Source organism: Barbus barbus (genome assembly GCF_936440315.1).
Source record: "Barbus barbus genome assembly, chromosome: 18".
Classification (NCBI taxonomy): Eukaryota; Metazoa; Chordata; class Actinopteri; order Cypriniformes; family Cyprinidae; genus Barbus; species Barbus barbus.
Genome location: NC_136746.1, coordinates 29,871,351 through 29,892,516, shown reverse-complemented (window position 1 = coordinate 29,892,516; position 21,166 = coordinate 29,871,351). Strand labels below are relative to the sequence as shown.

Here is a 21,166-nt window from a genome sequence, read left to right as displayed (position 1 = left end):
TCACAAAAACAAACGTGTGTGTGTGTGTGTGTGCATGTGTTTGAGTGTGTGTGCATGCGTGTGCATGTGTATGTGCGTGTGTGTGTGTGTGCATGTGTTTGAGTGTGTGAGTGTGCATGCGTATGAGTGTGTGTTAATCTCTCACCTCGTTTGTGGAGATGAGTCTCAGTATTCCTGTATTTCAAATAAGGTCAAAGGTCAAAACAGAAGATTTTCAGGTCTCACACGGGTCCTCTCTGAATGTGATTCACTTTAGATCTTTCTTTAATCCCAGTATTGCTGGAAATAAAACCAAAAGAGCTCTCTAACTGAAGATCAGGAGTTGTCTAATGATGTGGATGTTTGTGTGCAGCAGGGAAATATGATATGCTGTTGAATAAATAAATGTGATTCGAAAAGATTAATGATTAATTATGAGGCCTGCTTTTGACTTGTCTTGCTTGCGGTGTCTGTGGAAGGAGAAAGCGAATGGCAAAAGAAATGAAAAAGTCAAACTGATAAAAAGAAATAATATTTCTGGTATTGCAAATATAAATATACAGCTATGGGAAAAAATGGATTTTATTTTTGTTTCATTCTGTAAACTACTGATGACATTTCAAATTTTAAATAAAAATGTTGTTATTTAGAGCATGAAATGACAATTGGTCAAAACAACAAAATAGAGGCCATGTTCTCAGACTTTTATATTCATTTTTAGACAACACAATACCAGTGTTTTATCCTCGAAAGTGTTAAGAAAACAGTATTTGGTGAAATAACACTAATCACAACATATGGAAACATTTATAATGACTAATTGTCATTTCCTGAATATCTGTCTGTCTTTCTCTCTCATACTTATACACATACATTAACTTTGGGTTTTGGGTTGAATATTTGAATTTGATAAATGCTAAATGAGATTATTTACTTGTCTTCCCATCATGCTGTAGAAATGATAAATATGATTAAATGTTAATAAACAATATGACAATGTTGCAATCGCAAAAAGCTGAATTCAAAGCTGAATAACGCATGTATGCATTTGTCAGATGCTTTTATTCAAAGTGACTTGCATTGCATTGAAGGTTTGATCAGTTCATGCATTCTGTAAGAATCGAACCCATGACCCTGGTCTCACGAGGACATGCTCTACAGGAATAACACAGTTTATGAGATTAAAACTACAGCTACTGTTCATTTTATATTCATGCATAGTTTTTGTAACACTTTTGAAAGTGGCTGTCTTTGACTCTCCTGCTGCTGGTCATGAGTGTGTGTGTGTGTCAGACACTAATTCTCTCTCTCTCTCTGTGTGTGTGTGTCAGGATCTGAAGAAGGTGCTGTCGTTCCCTCCGTATCCGGGAGAGTTCCTGCACCCGGTGGTCTACGCCTGCACAGCGGTCATGCTGCTCTGCCTGTTCGCCTCCATCATCACCTACATAGTGCACCACAGGTAGGGCGCACACATGCATAAACACCACTAACACAGTGTCCTTTCACGAGTTCACACTTACATATAATAATAACGGAGCAAGTTTATGCGTATTTGGCGTGCTGTCCAGGGGGAGGGCTCCGAGCTCGGTAATCATTCCCGAGCCCGGGGTACTCCCCTCGACCGGGGAGAGGGTACGAGCTCGGCATTTAGCCCGGACCCAAAGTGCTCCCCCCTGAGTGCTCCTCCCTGTGCTGGGGTAGGAACCGGCTGTGGTGAGGAGTCGGGGTGGTGGAGGGATGTCGGAAGACGAGAGATAATGACGGTAAGACTGCTTGGTTATTTATAGGGATACTCTCTCGTGCTGATTGGATAGGTGGTGTGATTGCTGATGATGAATTGGCCGTGTTAATTATCTGCGCGTGCTCCTCCCGAAATTTGTTAATAAAACATCACTTAATTCATGACTTGCATTTATCTACAATAATCAAGGCGGGTCAATTTCAGATGGACAAAATCTTCTCATTTAGCCTTTAAATCATCAGATTGACCTCTGACATGTTTATGTTGCTCATTTTTAGTTTGACTAATTTTAGTTGTATAACTAAAAATATTTGTGATTTGTCCTTCTCATTCATTTTTTAAATGTCTATAGATTTTGTATACATTTTTCAGATTTAGTTATTTCAGTACATTGTTAAACTAAATGATAAATGTTTCTTTGGCAATTAGATAAAATAAAAATGACTGGTTTTAATGTATTTTTAATCAAATAAATGCATTAAAACTACTTTTAAAAACATAAAAAATATTACCAACCCCAAACCTTTGAAAAATACTGTATATTAAACATATTGGATTAGTTTGTTTCCATTTGATTTTTAGTCATTTTAATTCTTTTTTATTTATTTATTTATTAGTTTTAATTTTAATTTTATTTCAGTTATAGTTATAGTTCAAGTTGAACTAAATGAAAAGTGTAAATGTAACTAGATTAAATAAAAATGTTTTTACTTTATTTCTAAAATCAAATAAATGCCAAAAAAAATTTTATATAAAAAAATCATATTTTATTTATATTATCCATTTAATTTTACTTTGTTGTAGTATTTTTTGTGTAATTGTTGTCAGTTTAATTATTTTCATTTCTTTAAAATGTCTTTAAAAAAAAAAGGTGTTGTTATTTTAGCACATCAAAAAATAAATGAAAAATATATAAAAGGAAATAAACAAGAAATAAAATAAATAAAAGTGACAATTTTGCCTGGGCTGTTAGTTGAAATAATAATAATAATATAATAATAGGTTTTATTAATAAATAATTATTTAATTAATTCATCTATTTGAAATAATTAATAAATATAGGTTTTGCCTAATTACAGTTGACATTTATTTTTGTGAAGCAAATAAATAATAATGTTTTAAATTGAACTATAATCCTGGTTTACTTGGTGCTATGATGGTTTTGATCATTTTATCCTGCAGTCGTTCACTTATTTTGATTAGTGTGCACTTGTTGGTTTAGAGCAGGTTATTTGTTTGTTTTGCAGTAGTTTGTTGTAAATGCCAGACTCACACACACACACACACACACTTCAGTAGTTCAGCTCTGTCAATCCTCTGTCATGAGACACTCTCACACAAACACTCACACACACACACACACACACACTTCAGTAGTCAATCCTCTGTCATGAGACACTCTCACACACACACTCACACACACACACACACACACACACACACACACTTCAGTAGTCAATCCTCTGTCATGAGACACTCTCTCAAACACACACACACACACACACACACACACACACACACACACACACACTTCAGTAGTTCAGCTCTGTCAATCCTCTGTCATGAGACACTCTCTCAAACACACACACACACACACACACACACTTCAGTAGTCAATCCTCTGTCATGAGACACTCTCTCAAACACACACACACACACACACACACACACACACACACTTCAGTAGTTCAGCTCTGTCAATCCTCTGTCATGAGACACTCTCTCAAACACACACACACACACACACTTCAGTAGTCAATCCTCTGTCATGAGACACTCTCTCAAACACACACACACACACACACACACACACACACACACACACTTCAGTAGTTCAGCTCTGTCAATCCTCTGTCATGAGACACTCTCTCAAACACACACACACACACACACTTCAGTAGTCTATCCTCTGTCATGAGACACTCTCACACACACACACACACACACTTCAGTAGTCAATCCTCTGTCATGAGACACTCTCACACACACACACACACACACACTTCAGTAGTCAATCCTCTGTCATGAGACACACACACACACACACACACACACACACACTTCAGTAGTTCAGCTCTGTCAATCCTCTGTCATGAGACACACACACACACACACACAGTCTGTCAGGCTTCACATGCTGTCACACTTCTGCTCGTCAGCTTCGTCTCAGTTTGCCGTGTGTGTTTCTGCAGACTCAGGCGGCTCTAGAGAGCTGTAGATGTAGATTCCTTCATTCTGATGCTTGAGATGAAATCAGTCCATCTTCAGCTGATGATCAGGGCTTTGGGGAAATCAGACTCCAGCCGCTAGATAACAGCACAGAATCTCAGTCTGAACTCTATCTGTGTCTATCACAGATGAATCTTTATTGAGTTTCTAACAGTACAGTAAACATCTGCAGCTAATGTGTCTCTCAGAGATTTAATCATGATTTTATGGCCCGAGGTTCTCCACAGACGTCTAGGGAGCACTACGGAGTCCAAGTAGGGGTTTTTAGCTGAACATTCAGAGTTCACTCGTTCTTTATTGTCAGTTTTCATTTTAATTTTAGTTTTAATCATTTAATTGTTTCCATTTTAAACAGTTTTTCTTAAAATATCTGTATAGTTTTTTTTATTTATTTTTAGCTTATTTTATTATATCAAGTTTACTAAATGAAAATGAGAAATGTTGCTAAAATGATTTTGTTTTTTTATTTATACTACAAAATAAAAATCTTTTTATGGTTTTAGTTGAACTCAAATTTAAAATTCAGTTTTGTTTAGCTGAAATGAATGAAATTAAATTATATTGTTTTGACATTGGTATACATTTAGTTTTAAACATTGACACTACTGTACAAAATATTTTTAGTTTATCAAAAGTCCCAGTAAAGACATTTATAATGATAAAAATATTTATATTTCAAATAAATTCTGTTCTTTTGAACTTTCTATTCATCTGTGAATCCTGAAAAATAAAATGCATCACAAAAATATTGTGCAGCACAACTGTGTTCAACATTGATAATAATCAGAAATGTTTGTTGATCAGTAAATCAGTATATTAGACTGATTTCTGAAGATCATGTGACACTGAAGACTGGAGTAATGATGCTGAAAATACAGCTGCAGATCACAGAAATAAATTACAGTTTAATATATATTCACATACAAAACAGTTATTTTAAATTCTAATAATATATTGTTATTTTTTTACTGTGCTTTTGATCAAATAAATACAGCCTTGGTGAGCAGAAGAGACTATTTTCTGAAACATTTAAAATCTTACCGAACAGTAGTGTCTTAAATATATGATAAGGCCAAAGCACTGAGTGATTGTCTGAGTGAAACGCTCTGCTCTATAAAGGGAAATGTCAGGGTTGTGCGGATCCATCACAGCATGATTGTATTTGGCTGCTGATCCTGCCAACTTTATCAAGAGTGCAAATGGAAATGCTGTGAGACCAATTTAAAGTCCATCAGATCGTTTCCTCCTGCAGCCCGTGAGACGCGCTTGAGTACACACACACACACACACACACACACACACACACACTCTCTCTCTGCTGTATGGAGGGCTGCCAGGTTAAAGCTCCTGACACAGAGACAGCTGATGGTCTTCGTCCAGCCTGAGCAGAGCAGTGATTAATGGGCTCTGAGATGGGTTTCTGCTCCAGAACTTCACCTCGCACACAAACACTGCATTTTAAGGCATCCCGTGTGCTGCCGGATCTGGGTTCATGTAATTTATTGTAATGAGTTTGAATTTAAGCTTCAGGCCATCTGGTTTTACTCGCTGGTATTAAGAGCAAATAGGCAAAAGAAAGCAGGTGATTTCAGGTTGTGAAGTTTGATAGTTTGAGTCAGGTCACAGGGGTTTGTCTAAAAGGTAAATCTTATCTAACAACACCAAAAATGCTGTTGTGCTATTTTATTTAATGTTGTATTTTTATTTAATTTTTTTAGTTATATTTAATTTAAAAATAAAATAAATATATATCGTCTACAATATAAATGAAAATAAAAATATGCATTTTATTTAATGTTATATTTTAATGAATTTTATTTTATTTTCAAATTAAAATAAACACATACTATATATATTGTAATATTTAATATATAAAATAAAAATGTGTTTATTTTATTTACTGCTGTATATTTGTGTTTATTTCATAAAATTAAATTTATAATCTGTTTTATTAATTTCTCTCTCTCTCTCTCTTAAACACACAATATATTGCCAAAAGTATTGGCACCCCTTCTAATGAACATGTTTGACAACATGGGTGACCCAATACTTTTGGCAATATAGTGTATATATAAACATACATATATGGGGACAATTCATTTCCAGCGATATCGTCGACCTGATTGCAATTTTGTTTTTCTTCTTTTTTTCATTTTACACTATTGACACACTATTTCCTTTTTTTTTTTGGATATTGTGCAGTTGCTTTGACACAATTTACATTGTTAAAAGCCCTATATAAATAAAGGTGACTTGACTTGACATTACATATATACAGTAAATTATATATACAAAATTCTTCTAGATTTTTATCTAATTTTACATTTTATTATAATTTAATTTTATATTTTGTTATATTAATTTTATTCTTAAAATATAAAAATGTTATTGATATATTTAATTTATTGTTATAGTTTTATTTTGCATTTTATTATATATTTTTATGTCAACAAAGTAAACCTATAGTACTATTAAATACAATTGTTTTATTTAATGTATTTATTATATATTTAAAAAATAAAATTACATAAATATTTTATGATGTATTTAATATGGTTTTATATTTGATAAAATATTAAATACAAAATATTTAGTGTTTAATTTAATATTATTTTATTTTAAAGAAAATAAAATATAATTAATATTATAATATGAAATATAGTTATTTGAAAACTATACTTTTTGATAATATGACTCTTATGATGTGATGTGTCTGTCCTGTTTCTGCTCTGTTGTGCTGTGTTATGATGACCTGTCCTGTCCTTCTCTCTCATGGACTCAGAGGCACATTTAGGGATTTAACCCGCTTCACACATGTTGACCGTATGTTGTGCGTGTCTGTTTTTTCCAGCACAATCCGGATCAGTCGGAAAGGATGGCACATGCTTCTCAACTTCTGCTTCCACACGGCCCTGACATTCGCCGTGTTCGCCGGAGGCATCAACCGAATCAAATACCCCATCATCTGCCAGGCCGTGAGTCTTGCATCTGTGCTCGCTTTATCTCTGCCTCTCACATTCTGCCTTTCAATGCATTAAATCGATTATTCATTTGTGTCAGCATTATAATTCAGTGTGTGCATGTGCATGTTTTTCTGATTGCCTCATGCATGCGGTCTCTGACCTTAATGAAAATGCTGTGTAGACTTGAATGAATCCATACAGAGCTTCATATATTTGCACTTAAGATGCTGTCATGCCTTCAGGGGTGTGTTCTGGGTTTGTTTATCACTGTAATGTCCTTTATTTGGCTCTGAATCCTGCAGAATTCACATGCATCTCTTTGGATTTTTAACCACATTCAGCTCAAGTGAATAAATGAGAGCCAAAGAAATTATAATAGTATTATTGAATTGAATAGTAGTATTGTAAATTACGCTTATTTGAATTTGATTACTTTCTAATTCTATTCCTTAATTAGAATTGTTATCCTTTTTGCTACCTCAATGCATATTTGAATCAAATTCAGTAATGTATTAGACAAAACCCTGAGTTATGCATATGTATATGGCAACATTAACCATTCTATAACATTATATAACCTTTGGAGAGAAATTATAGAAATTAATACTTTTATTTAGGCAGGATGCTTTAAATTGACCAAAAGTGACGATAAAGATATTTATAATGTTACAAAAGATTTCTATTTCAGATAAATGCTGTTCTTTTGAACTTTCTATTCATCAAAGAAACCTGAAACAATTCTACTCTAATTCTACTAGTTTTCAACATAATTCAGCTTTGAAATCACAGGAATAAATTACATTTTAAAATATATTCAAATAGAAAACAGCTATTTTAAATTGTACAAATTTCTAAATTTGACTATTTTTGCTGTACTTTGGATCAAATAAATGTAGTCTTGGTGAACAGAAGAGACTTCTTTAAAAAACATTAAAAATCTTACTGTTTAAAACATTACAGTAAATCAGTATATTATACTGATTTCTGAAGATCATGTGACACTGAAGACTGGAGTAATGATGCTGAAAATACAGCTGCAGATCACAGAAATAAATTACAGTTTAATATATATTCACATAGAAAACAGTTATTTTAAACAGTAAAAATATTTCACGATATTACTGTTTTTGCTGTATTTAGGATCAAATAAATGCAGGCTTGGTGAGCAGAAGAGAATTCTTTAGAAAACATTAAAAATCTTACCGTTCAAAAACTTTTGACTGGTAGTGTAGGCTGATTATTCTTATAGATTTAAACAAATGTGCTTCAGCCTGTATAAATAATATGAAAAGTGCTCGTTCTCTGCCAGCAGGAGGTGCGTTTAGAGCGGCAGGACTAGTGGTTTCTCCAGGAATGGCTGTAGTCAAAGCAGCTCCGCACATGAACGCTACTTTATCAGATAAAATTAAAACTCCATCGAAACTTTTCTGAAGACAGTCGGTTCCCTTCAGAGACACATTTATATAAAACACCCGCGCCACATTTTGATTTTGAAATGTGCAGTGCTCATGTTTATTCAACGAACTCAGCCGCCACAAATAAATCAATGTATGTGAAACACTGGGAATGAATATCGAAATATCAGAAATGCATTTTAGACAGCACTATATATGTGAAATGACACTGTGCCAGTAGGTCTTAATGAGTGAGTCAATGAATTATTCATTCTACTGATTTGCTCAAATGGCTGATTCATTCACAAATAAATGGAGAGACTGTGTTTTAGAATGAGTCACTGAATCATTGACTCAGTTTGTTCAAGAACATGGATTCATTCAATGAGTGTGTCGCTCATTTGCACAATTGTGCAAAATTTAACAATATTGTGTCTAAACTATAACACAAGATTAACTTCTTGTTTATTGAACTGCTGTATAAAATTGCTGTTATTTGGGAAAAACAGCACTTTTGCTTGTGTGATATATTTAAACTATATAATATAGTTTAGATATAAGACAAAACCCCATACAAGGGCATTTTTGGACATATTTGTGGACGTATTCTAACAGTAAGTCATCCTGCATCATATTATTAGTTCAAAAATCACTTTTTTGCAGATATGTGGAGTAGGGGTTTTTTAAAGAATAATTGTCCCGTTGCTCCTCAAGGTCATCGCAGCTCAGGACACAAACGCTGATCTCCATGCAATCGCTCACGTTGTGCTGGTTTGAACATGTTGTTAAGCTCTGGGTTCGTCAGTGGGCTCAAGGTCGTTCTCAGATTTATATGTATTCGTCTTCAAGCGTTTGATCTCAGAGGTCTGGCTTTGATTGGCCTCAGCCGAGTGATGGATGGCGCAGGAAAGTGTAATCGGTGTAATGGGAATCCGCCGTCACTCATTCTCTCTTGATAATATGGATCCGAGTTATTGTTCTCTCTCTCCTGAGTGTTTGTGAAACATATATGTTGTGTTCACAGCCCCAGACAAACGCAGAGAGAGTCTGATTATTCTATACGCTGTCTCTGCAAACACAGCGACTCGTAAGTGGATGAGAGAAATTATATTTAGCTGGGATATTTAGATCAGTATCTGCTCTACTGTTATAAAGATATAATTGATTTACATTACAAGCAGCAGAATTTCATCATTAGTATAACAGGATCTGCAGCAAATTCATATTTTTGCTCAGTTTGAGTCTTTGAATAAAACTGAGCTGTTTTATCCTCCATGTTCTCACTATATCAGACTATATGAGCCATAAAAGCCTGATGCATCAAATATGTGACCCTGAACCACAAAGCAGTCATGAGTAACAGGTATATCTGTAGCAATAGACAACAATACATTGTATGGGTCAAAATGATACATTTCTCTTTTATGACAAAAATCATTAGGATATTAAGATCACGTTCCATGAAGATATTTGGTAAATTTCCTACCATAAATATATCAAACCATTTTTATTAGTAATATGCATTGCAAACAACTTCGTTTCACTTTCTTTAAGGTCGATTTTCTCAATATTTAGATTTTTTTGCACCCTCAGATTCCAGATTTTCAAATAGTTGTATCTCAGACAAATATTGTCCTATCATAACAAACCATACATTAATGGAAAGATTATTTATCTTTAGACTGGTTTTGTTGTCCAGGGTCACATATGATACTCGAAAAAACACACACATGACCATTTGGGATTATTGACATAATCAGTTGTTAACTGCACATACTTGGACAAGAAGTGGCACATACATGTATTCAATAATGCACAATTTTCTGTTTACAAACTTTTTTTTTATTTTTTACAATTGAGATGCATATTGGGTAAAATAAGTGTTCATTTAATTTCAGAAACTTGTCACATTTTTCATTAGCTCCATCAGGCTCGACATCAGTAATATTTAGTCACGTTTGCTTACATGATGCTTCATGTCATTCTTGCTGATATCTTTCACGTGTTTGATTTGTTAGATGACAATCAAAGGCAAAATGATCACAGAACAATGCTGTTAAATAGGCAGTTGTGTTTTTATTAGCTAAGTTGTATTATATAAGTGTGTTATATATGCACTACTGTTCAAAGGTTTGCATTTCAATGTTTTAAAAGAAGTCTCTTCTGCTTAGCGAGGTTGTATTTATTTGATCTAAAATACAGTAAAAAATTGAAATATTTTTACAAAATAAAACTGTGAATGTGTTAAACTGTAATGTATTTCTGTGATCTGCAGCTGTATTTTCAGCATCATTACTCCAGTCTTCAGTGTCACATGATCTTCAGAAATCATAATAATATACTGATTTACTGCTCAACAAACATTTCTGATTATTATCAATGTTGAACACAGTTGTGCTGCACAATTTTTTTGTGGAAACTGTGATGCATTTTATTTTTCAGGATTCACAGATGAATAGAAAGCTCAAAAGAACAGCATTTATTTGAAATCAATTTGTACTCTCTTGATAAATCTTACTGACTCTAAACTTTTTACCACGGTATTTACATGGTCAAAGATGCTGCTGAAACAGTACTTTCTGTCAGTGTTTGATCTGGATTTGTATCCGTGTGTGTTGCGCTTTAACCTCTGAACTGTGTGTTTTGTTTGTGTTTCAGGTCGGTATTGTCTTGCATTACTCGTCTCTGTCCACGATGCTCTGGTTGGGCGTCACGGCACGAAACATCTACAAACAGGTGACCAAAAAACCACAGCAGCCACAGGACGGAGACCACGCACCGCCTCACCCCGCCAGATCACCCATGCTGAGGTACGACCCGTCCAGCTTTACTCCAGATTTATGACACTTACAGAGTTGCTTTGAAGGAATTAGCCTCTCGGCGCTTGATGTTAGACTGAAGGGCAAACAGTCTGTCCATGAAGCTCTTACAGTGGCTACATTTACATGCAACCAAATAATCTGTTTGTAATCGGACTGAAAAGCCTTTATGTAAATGCCTTAATCAATCCGATTGAGCTCAATCCAAACAAACATTTGACCGGATTGAAAGGAGTGGTTTATTCCTTTTCTAATGCAATTGAGAGCGCATGTAATTGGATTGAAAACCAAAACTGAAGTGACTGCACAGCAGTTTATATGTAATCGTGATTAATCGCATCCAAAATAAAAGTTTTAGTTTATATGTGTGTGTTCTGTGTATATTTATTATGTATATATAGATACACTCACATACAGCATATATTTTGGAAATATTTACATGCACATACATTTATATTCTTATTTATTATAAATATTTATATAAATATATTTAATATATAAACATAACATAGTTTTCTCAAATATATACATGCATGTGTTTGTATTTATATAAACATAATAAATATACACAGTACATACACATATATTATGCAAACAAAAACTTTTATTTTGGATGCGATTAATCGTTTGACAGCACTAGTAATATTTATCCAGAAATGCATAAATATTAATTCTGCTGTTTAAAACAAATAAAGAAACCGTGTAGTATGGTTATTATGTGCAAACAGCAGGAAACTCTATGTTTGTGCAGTGTGCACGTCAAAAACATAATCAATTCTAATTTGAAGCTTATAAATGCGCACATCAACCCGATCACGTTATTTAGCGTTCATGGGAAAACACTACATTCAGATTCATAAATCGGAATGAATTCAGTCCGACTGAAACTAAAATTGTGCATGTGTGAAGATCCCTCTGGTAAACATGAGACAGCTGCATAACCTTCATGTTAACCTTCTGTCAGTGTCCAGCTAATAAGCCCAATCACTGTGTGTTCAGCTGAGACGGAGCATGTGAATTAAGCTCCCGCAGAGCGAGTACGAGTACGATCACAGAACAGCCTGTACCTAAATCAATGCGTGCTCAATACGGTCTTCACCCTTGCTCTGGGCGTGTGGAAGGTACCGGTTATACCGCGCTAAATCTGTCAATGACTAGTTTTATAGAAAGCACAGATTCCATGTTTTATAGTTAGTTGTTGGGTTTAGTTTGCAGTTGTTGATCTCACAGCATTGTACATAATTAACCATTTAGAGGAATATATACTCTGAACTATCTGTCTTATAATAGTTCTAATTTTATTTATTTGTTTTATTAGTTTTGTTGTTTTTCATTTTTATTAGTTTTTTTTGTTGATGTAGTTGTTTTTATTAATATTTTAAAGATGTTTTATTAATTTTCATTTCAGTTATTTTAGTAAGTTTGAATTGATTTGACAACTAGCTTAAATAAGTTTTAAATGTTAAGTTGTTAACTTACAATTATAGCTTTTAAACTATTTTATATTTCTTAATATACTATTTGAAAGTTTATTTTTAGTATTATTTAATATAAAATTTTTATTAGTTAGCTTTATTGTTATTATTTTTAAATGCCTATATAGTTTTTATTAATTATTTTTGTTTCAGTTATTTTAGTACAAGTTTTTTAAAGTTTTTTTTTTAATTTTTGATATTTATATATTATATTTCATTTAATGTGACATCTATTTTAATATGTGTATGTTTTTGTGTGTGTGTGTGTGTGTGTGTGTGCATGTCTGTGTGCGTGTGTTTGTCTGTGTGTGTGTGTGTGTGTGTGTGCGTGTCTGTGTGCGTGTGTTTGTCTGTGTGTGTGTGTGTGTGTGTGTGTGTGTGCATAAACACACTACATCTTCAAAATAAGGGTAAGATGTTTAGGGTGTTATATGTATATTATACAATTATTTTATAAAATATATACATATTTGTGTGTGTGCATACACACACAGGACGTTTCGCCATACTATAGCGTAGTGAAGGCAGAACTAACATGTTCCTCTGTTTTTTTAATGTTTTCTGAGTGTAACGCAGCTTGTCTGCTTGTTCGTGGTTTTTAATCTGGGATTTTTAGTAGTTCTGAGTGGAGTGTTTGGGTTTGATTGTGCTGAAAGTAGGTCACATGAAAGCCGGGCGCAGACATTGTGTTCTCTGTCAGAAACGCTGTGGCCTGTAAGACGTGAGTCAGATGCTGAGAGTGAGATTTTTAACCAATCTTCAGTCCTCTGACGTGAGGAGAACATGGAGAAACTCCATTTACACCCCAATTCACCCTCCAAACTAATTAGGTTTTTAATCAAAAATGTTCATGTGCATTGCACACTAGTATTCCGTGCTTGTAGAAGAAGTGCATACTGCAGACAGTAGTGTATTAAATAAGAGTATGCTATTCTGAACACAGAGCCCTGAAATGGATCAATAGCTCAGTAATGTTGTTTCTCGTCTGTGATGTGCACTTTCACCGCTTTGATTGAAACGTGTTTCTTTCCAGAGCGATTCTGCTGTTTGACTGCAAGCGGCGTGATTGTTTTTCATTTATCTGTCTTCAGAATAATTCTCTCTCGCTTCGAGCCTCCTGCGGTTTGTTTTATTTCTTGATTGTTGGTTGGATCAGCACATCTATATTACGCTCTCATCTCTCTCTCGCTCTCTCAGACGCAGACAGTTTTCTTATTGCATTTGTGTTTTTAGTCCAGTGTAACTTCATGTTGCAGCCTCATTTAAAGGCTTATGGAACATCGTTTAATTTACAATTACTTGATGTTTATTACATCCTAGTCACATCAGGTTTGTGTTTTAAGGCAAGACACTACAGGTGAGTAGGATTTAAAAAATGTGTATATTATACTGAAATGTTATGCTTAAATAAGCACTCATTTGCATAAACTTCCAGAACAGAAATCTGAACATTCAGGTTAAAATGTTGTTTTTTGTTGCCATATTAGATTTAAAGGTTTTTACAGAAGGGATTTTCTCTTTTTATCGCTTCATTAATCAGAAAATACTGTCAACGTACAGAAAACACATTTTGTACATGTTTTTAGGAATAAAATGTTGTACAAAATCAGAATGTTATATGAACAAAACTCTCTTTAAAAACTTTCAGAATAAAGACAGGAATAAAACTAAGTTTTGGTGTATGTAGGAGCTGTTGAAATGGAAAAAAACTCTTTAAAGATATGTTCTGTAGCTGAAATCTACAGACAAAATATATAAGTGCAATAAAATAAACTTAAAAGTGTCATTTGGTTGGGTTCTTTCCACTAGTCTGAATGAATACAAGTTAAAATGTATTAATGCATGAAAAAACAACAATGCTTTTGCCTATAGTATCTTGCCTTTATTTTAAATACTTCAAAATACAAGCTTTTTAAATGCACCAAAAACAAAACAGCAGAAATCATATATTGTGTGTCAAGGCTACCTGTTGATTTTGTTCTGCTATTATAGTCACTTTTTTCAGCCCATTACTCCTCAGATCCTGTGGAAACACTGCAGGTGTAATGAAGGTCGCAGACGCAGCGGGGCGTCTGAGCTGAGAGTCACGGCGCACCAATCGTTTCTCCTTCATTTTGTTTCAACATCACCTAAAGTGCTGATATCTGATTGCATGAGTCGTTTGCGCTGTAATAAGTCCATCTGTATGGAACAGGTTGACCCATTCATGCCAATTTGTGTGACCGGTTGTGATCATGATCCTGAGCTCATTCCTCTTCTTACGTGATTGTTTTTGTCTTATTGTTTTCATCCACACGTTATGATCCCAGTGAGAAGCATTGCTTGTATTATTGTGAAAGTGCTTTTATAAATGAATGTTTATGATTTCAGCTGTAAAGTTTCTCATGTTTTAGTGGCTGAACGTCTGTTGGATGATTAAGCAGCATTCATTAGTCTTAATGTTAATTTCAACATTTACTAATACATCAAAAGTTATATCTGTTAATATTTTTAATGGATCCGAGCTGACATGAACTGACAATGAACAGCTGTATTTTTATTAACTACACTCTTAAAAATAAAGGTGCTTAAAAGGTTCTTCACAGCGATGCCATAGAAGAAGCATTCAGTCAAAGATTCTTTACAGAACCATCTCTTTCTTAGCTTTTTATAAACTAAAGAACCTTCTTTCGCCACTTTTAGCTTTTGTGAAACTGAATGTTAAAGGTTCTTTATGGCATCGTGAAGCACCTTTATTTTCAAGAGTGTAATGTTAAGATTAAATGATGCAACAAATGGATTTCTCATTGTTAGTCAATATCAGTTAATGAAGTAACCATCATAACCAATAGGACCTTATTTTAAAGTGTTCCCAAAATGACCAAATTTGCATAGCATGTGGTTTTATCACTCTAGTCTCATTTGAACACAAGTCATAAAGTCATAGATATAGACATTTCTATTTCAAATAAATGCTGTTCATCTGTCAATCCTAAAAGATAAAATATGACGTTTTCTGCAAAAATATTGTGCAGCACAACTGTTTCCAACATTGATAATCAGAAATGATCATAAATCAGTATATTAGAATGATTTCTGAAGATCATGTGACACTGAAGACTGCAGTAATGATGCTGAAAATACAGCTGCGCATCACAGAAATAAATTAGTTTACTATGCTCACATATAAAACAGCTATTATAAATTGCAATAATATTTCACAATTTTTACTGTTTTTGATCAGCCTGGGTGAGATTTGTTTTCAGTTTTCTAAACAGCTGCATTCTGTATCACACCACAGACAGCTTTTTCGTCAAACGTTGGATAATTTGATGAATTATGCAGTGTGTTTGGACTAACCCGTGCATCTGCGCTTCCCCAAACACGAGCGCCGCAGAGACGCACCGGGATCCTATTGAGATGTCATAACACTGCCTGAAATTACACTCGTTTGCTTGTATGTTATTCTGGAGAGCATGCATGTCGTTCACTCCCCTCGGACCGTGTGTGTGTTGTTTCTGAAAGTAGATAATGTGCTGACGCTGGTGTATCTTCGCTTGCTGTGCCGATCTCATGTGATTGACTATAATGTCATCTGTCACAGGAGCCAGTGGAGGGAAATCAATTTCACGCGCGCACACACACACACACACACACACACTGAATCACATCAGCTCTGCATCCTATCAGCGTGACCTTCCACCAGGTCATAGTCTTCCTCCATTTCTCAATGTCTTCAGCTGATTCATGAAGATGTGATTGTAAAGCTGAGCGTGAAGAGAGGCATTCTGGGTCCTCATTCGCTTTCATTACATGAATAAGAGCTGTGGCTTTATCGCTCAGTATCTTCACATCAAAATCAAGAAAGAAAGCCATACAGGTTTGAAGCGACATAAGTAAATAATTACATAGCACAAAAAACAAAAAGTGGGTATTCTCTTCATTTAAAAAAATAATAATTTGAAGATATTTGATATTCGTGTATTTGTAATTTTAACCAAACTGTAGTTAAGTACAGTCAAAATGTTTAATGCAAGTAATAAAATACAGTAGAAACTTAGATGAAAAATAATCAAAGACTATCTTTTTCACACTGTTTACTTGTTGTTGCATACATTTGTTGCATCAATACCCACTTTTACTTAAATGCATGGAAGAGCATATTTAATATGAATTAATATTACTATTATTATTATAGTTTTATTAATATTTCGAATTAGATTTGGTATTGATTACAGGTTTCACTTTAATTTTAGTTTATTTCTAAATAGTCTATTTGCATTTTAGTTTGTTTAATTTCAATGCAAATAGTAAAATACAGTAACAATCTGAATAATCAAAAGCATGTTTATCAGTTTTTCCTTAAATAAACCAATATGTTTTTTTTATTAATATTTTGAAATATATTTTGTTTTTATATTTCAGGTTTAATTTTTAAACAAAAGTATTTTATGAAGACAATAAAAGTGTTTTAGTTTAATTTCAGTTGGTATTTTAGTACTTGAACTTAAACCTATTTAGCAGAGGCAACGATTTTTTACATGTTTATAACAATTATAAACATGTTTATATCTAAATAACATCTGGTTTAATGTCACAGAAAGCATTTAAAGCAAACTCTAGCATTTCTGGAGTGATAACGTTTTCTCATCTTTTTCTCATCTTGTCTGTCTTCTGCATTTGCTTTGGGCTTCCACATCGCTCTGATCTGATTTCTGTAGAAACTTTGTGTTTAATGCTTCTTTCAAACAGTCCTGACAGGTCAAATAAATCCCTCAGAAACACTCTCTCACTGTTACTTCGGTGTTTGATGAAACCCGACGCTGTATTTTTAGCATCATCATGTTGAAACCGCATGAAGCAGGAGAGAATGTGATCATGTTTTGTGTCTGCAGGTTTTATTTAGTGAGCGCAGGAGTTCCCGTCATCATCTGCGGCATCACAGCAGCCATCAACATCGAGAACTACGGCAGCGGAGAGCAGACGCCGTTGTGAGTAGCAGCTAAATCAGTCCGATGTGTTCTTAGACAAGTTTCTTTGACACTCTTTCATATATATATATATATATATATGAGTCACTCAAAGTATCATACTACATATTAAATATGGCCAAAGTGCTCAAATGAATTGAATGAGGCATGCATGCAGATCTGTAACCATTTTCAGTCACTGTGACTGATTCTTAAACTTTTATTATGTAATATTTGGTTGCATTCTTGCATGCATAAAAGGGTCCAAAAGTCTGAGAGCTCTAGTGAAGATTTTTGTTTTACTACTATATAGTTTAAGTACTATTATTTTTATATTTTCAATTTTAGTTTAAGTAATTTTGCTATGTGCTTTTGTCATTTTTATTAGGTTTTTTAAATATTTCTCTATATCTTTATTTTTATTTCAGATTTAGTCATTTTAATACTTCAACTTTAATACTAAAACTTATTTCAGTTAGTCGTAAAGTCAACATTTCTTTTTCATTAGGGTTAAGTTTTTTGTTTTTCATCTAATATTTTAATTTATTATTATTTAAAAAATTTCTTTCCAGCTTCAATTCAATTACGGAAAACATTTTTTAAGTTTTAGTTAAAAACAACAACACTGAAGACACTTCTATTTTGCCTTTTAATTAATTTAATTGATCTGTATATTTATCAATGTTGCAAAATTAATTTAATCTATAAAACAGCTTTTTAAAAGACAGTAGTGGCATTATTCATCAGTTCAGTTCAAGTTTTGTTCTCATCCGATCTAAAATCTGAATGTTGAGTAACCAGAATATGATCCTTGATGAAACTGTGTTTGCAGCTGTTAGTTTGTATTAATATTTTGAATTCGATTTTATATTGATTTCAGGTTTCATTTTAATTTTAGTTTAGTTTTGTTTTTGTCATTTTTATTAGTTTTTTATATATATACAGTCAGGTCCATAAATATTGGGACATCGACACAATTCTAACATTTTTCTAACATCTATACACCACCACAATGGATTGCAAATGAAACGAACAAGATGTGCTTTAACTGCAGACTGTCAGCTTTAATTTGAGGGTATTTACATCCAAATCAGGTGAACGGTGTAGGAATTACAACAGTTTGCATATGTGCCTCCCACTTGTTAAGGGACCAAAAGTAATTTAAAGCAAACTCTAGCATTTCTGGAGTGATATCATACAAGTTTTCTCATCTTTTTCTCATTTTGTCTTTCTTGCTTTGGGTTTTACACATCGCTCTGGTCTGATTTCTGTAGAAACTGATTTTCCTTTTTGTTTAATGATCTTTAATAAAATAGCATGCATGCAAACATGTTCAGTAATGTTTATCTCCTGTGTTTGCAGCTGTTGGATGGCGTGGGAGCCGAGTCTGGGCGCCTTCTACGGTCCTGTGGCCTTCATCGTCCTAGTGATCTGCGTCTACTTCCTGTGCACCTTCATCCAGCTGCGCAAACACCCCGAGAGAAAATACGAGCTGAAGGCGGTGAGCGAGGAACAGCAGCGGCTTTCCGATGTCCACCAGGGGGAGCCAGCGAGCGGCCAGTGTCACGGCGGCTGCCCGGGTCTCATCAACCCGTCCATGCTGGCCAACGAACACTCGTTTAAAGCCCAGCTGCGGACGGCGGCGTTCACACTGTTTTTATTCGCAGCCACGTGGACGTTCGGCGCGCTTGCCGTTTCACAAGGCCACTTTCTGGATATGATCTTCAGCTGCTTATACGGGGCGTTTTCCGTCACGCTCGGGTTGTTCGTTTTGATTCACCATTGCGCAAAACGCGATGATGTCTGGCACTGCTGGTGCGCATGCTGTCCCGGGCGGCGCCCCTCCAACACATGCCATGCCCACATCCACGGCCACGCCCCCGGACACGCCCACAAACTCAACATAAATGGTGACGCCCACTCCCATTGCCATCTAGACGCCGGGAAACCCGTTCACTGCGCATGTCGCGCTGCCGCGCAAAATCACGTGACCTGCCTGACGCCGGTTTCGCCGTGTTGCGCCGCGCTGCATACGCAACAGGTCTTAGAAGATGAAACTAGCGCGCATGTGCTTCTCCACGCCGACCATGACGGTTACCGTCCTGCTGTGCGATTGCATCGCTGCTCCAAATCCCCCGTCAGGACTAAAACGAGACGCCAACGTGAACTAGCGTTCCGCATTCCCTCCGGCGCGGACGGCACTAGCGCGCACAGCTCACGCGCTAACAGCCCACATGCCCACATTTGCCACTTGGCTCACGAAATTTGCCCTCATGAGGCGCTCGCGCTCTGCCACCATCATCACGTGTGCTGCGCGAAAGACGAGCTCCTCGACGCGGGCGAGAGCTTTCTGTGCGGGAAACTCGCGGAGGACGATTTGCATCACGCGCATATAGAGCTGCACGCCCGCAGACAGTCGCTGGCCAATCAGAACGGAATCCTGAAGGGAAACGCGCTGTATCCGTCTGACAGCACGGGGAATATACGCACGGGACCCTGGAGAAACGAAACTACTGTGTAGTTCGACCGAACTCCAACACTAGGATTTAAGAAAGGAACTTTTTTTAGTATCATCACAAGCTCTTTCCTGCATCATTCATCGTACAGAAGGATTGCAGCGATTCTGAGGATCGTACAAATGCCAGAACGAAAAAAACCCGGGGCCTCATTTATAATACACAAATATATCTTTATATAGAAGATGTACAGCCATCATCATCAATGGGCAAGGAAATTCAATAACATCTTGGGTGTTTTGTTTTGTTATTTTGGGCATTTTGCTTTATTTTTTGTTTTTGTTTTAGGGAAATAATGAATTAATTTCAGTGACATAACTATTGTATAAACATAAAGCAGTGAAAATGTTGCAGAAAACATGCCGTTATAATAAAAAATATGGTTACACTTTATTTCGACATTCTACTAACTACAAAGTAACTTTGCAACTACATGTCAACTAATTCTCGTTAATTTGCAACTACTAACTAACTAAGAGTCTACTAACTCTCAGTAGGGTAGGTTTAGGGTTAGTATAAGTTGATGTATACTTGCACAGTTTCTTATCATCAGTATGTTGTTGTGGACCCATCAAAATAAAGTGTTAGCAGATATTAATCAGACAGTCTACTAATACTCTAACGACTGCTTGTTGAAATTTAGTTGCAAAGTTACTTACTGTTAGTAGAATGTCTAAAGTAGACTATCAAAATAAAGTGTTAACAAAAATACTTTTATTTATAATAATATGTGTATATAAACAAACTATATATAATATTTTAACATGTATACATAAGTGTGTGTGTATATATATTTATGTATATGTATAGGTGTGTGTATATGAATGAGTTCATTTGCAAAAACTTTAATTTTTTTCAGAAATCATGTTTTTTTTATTGTGCATTAATATCAATCAAACTGCAGTTGGGTTGTTTTGATTTAAGTAATAATAACTAAACAAATACAGGCAATTTACAAAATTAAAGTTCATTGAAAGTATGTTTTTTTTACATATTAAAAGTTATATAGCAATGATAACTCCACATTTCATATTTTAGAGTTAATGAAACACTGGTTTAATCTTTGTAATCTCCTCAGATGACGATGTAGATGCCTGACAA

The 21,166-nt window shown here is 34.9% G+C and overlaps 1 protein-coding gene across 1 annotated transcript in view; it reads left to right on the top strand.

Moving 5' to 3' along the window:
* Positions 1 to 20,251, top strand: part of adgra1b (adhesion G protein-coupled receptor A1b) — a 145,866-nt gene extending 125,615 nt beyond the window's left edge. Inside the window, exons 15-19 of the mRNA XM_079440034.1 lie at positions 1,311 to 1,438; positions 6,801 to 6,924; positions 10,965 to 11,116; positions 17,475 to 17,570; positions 18,912 to 20,251. Coding sequence (XP_079296160.1) covers positions 1,311 to 1,438; positions 6,801 to 6,924; positions 10,965 to 11,116; positions 17,475 to 17,570; positions 18,912 to 20,070 — 1,659 coding nt within the window. The 3' untranslated portion in view covers positions 20,071 to 20,251. The remainder of the gene's footprint in view (positions 1 to 1,310; positions 1,439 to 6,800; positions 6,925 to 10,964; positions 11,117 to 17,474; positions 17,571 to 18,911) is intronic.
* Positions 20,252 to 21,166: the final 915 nt, after the last annotated feature.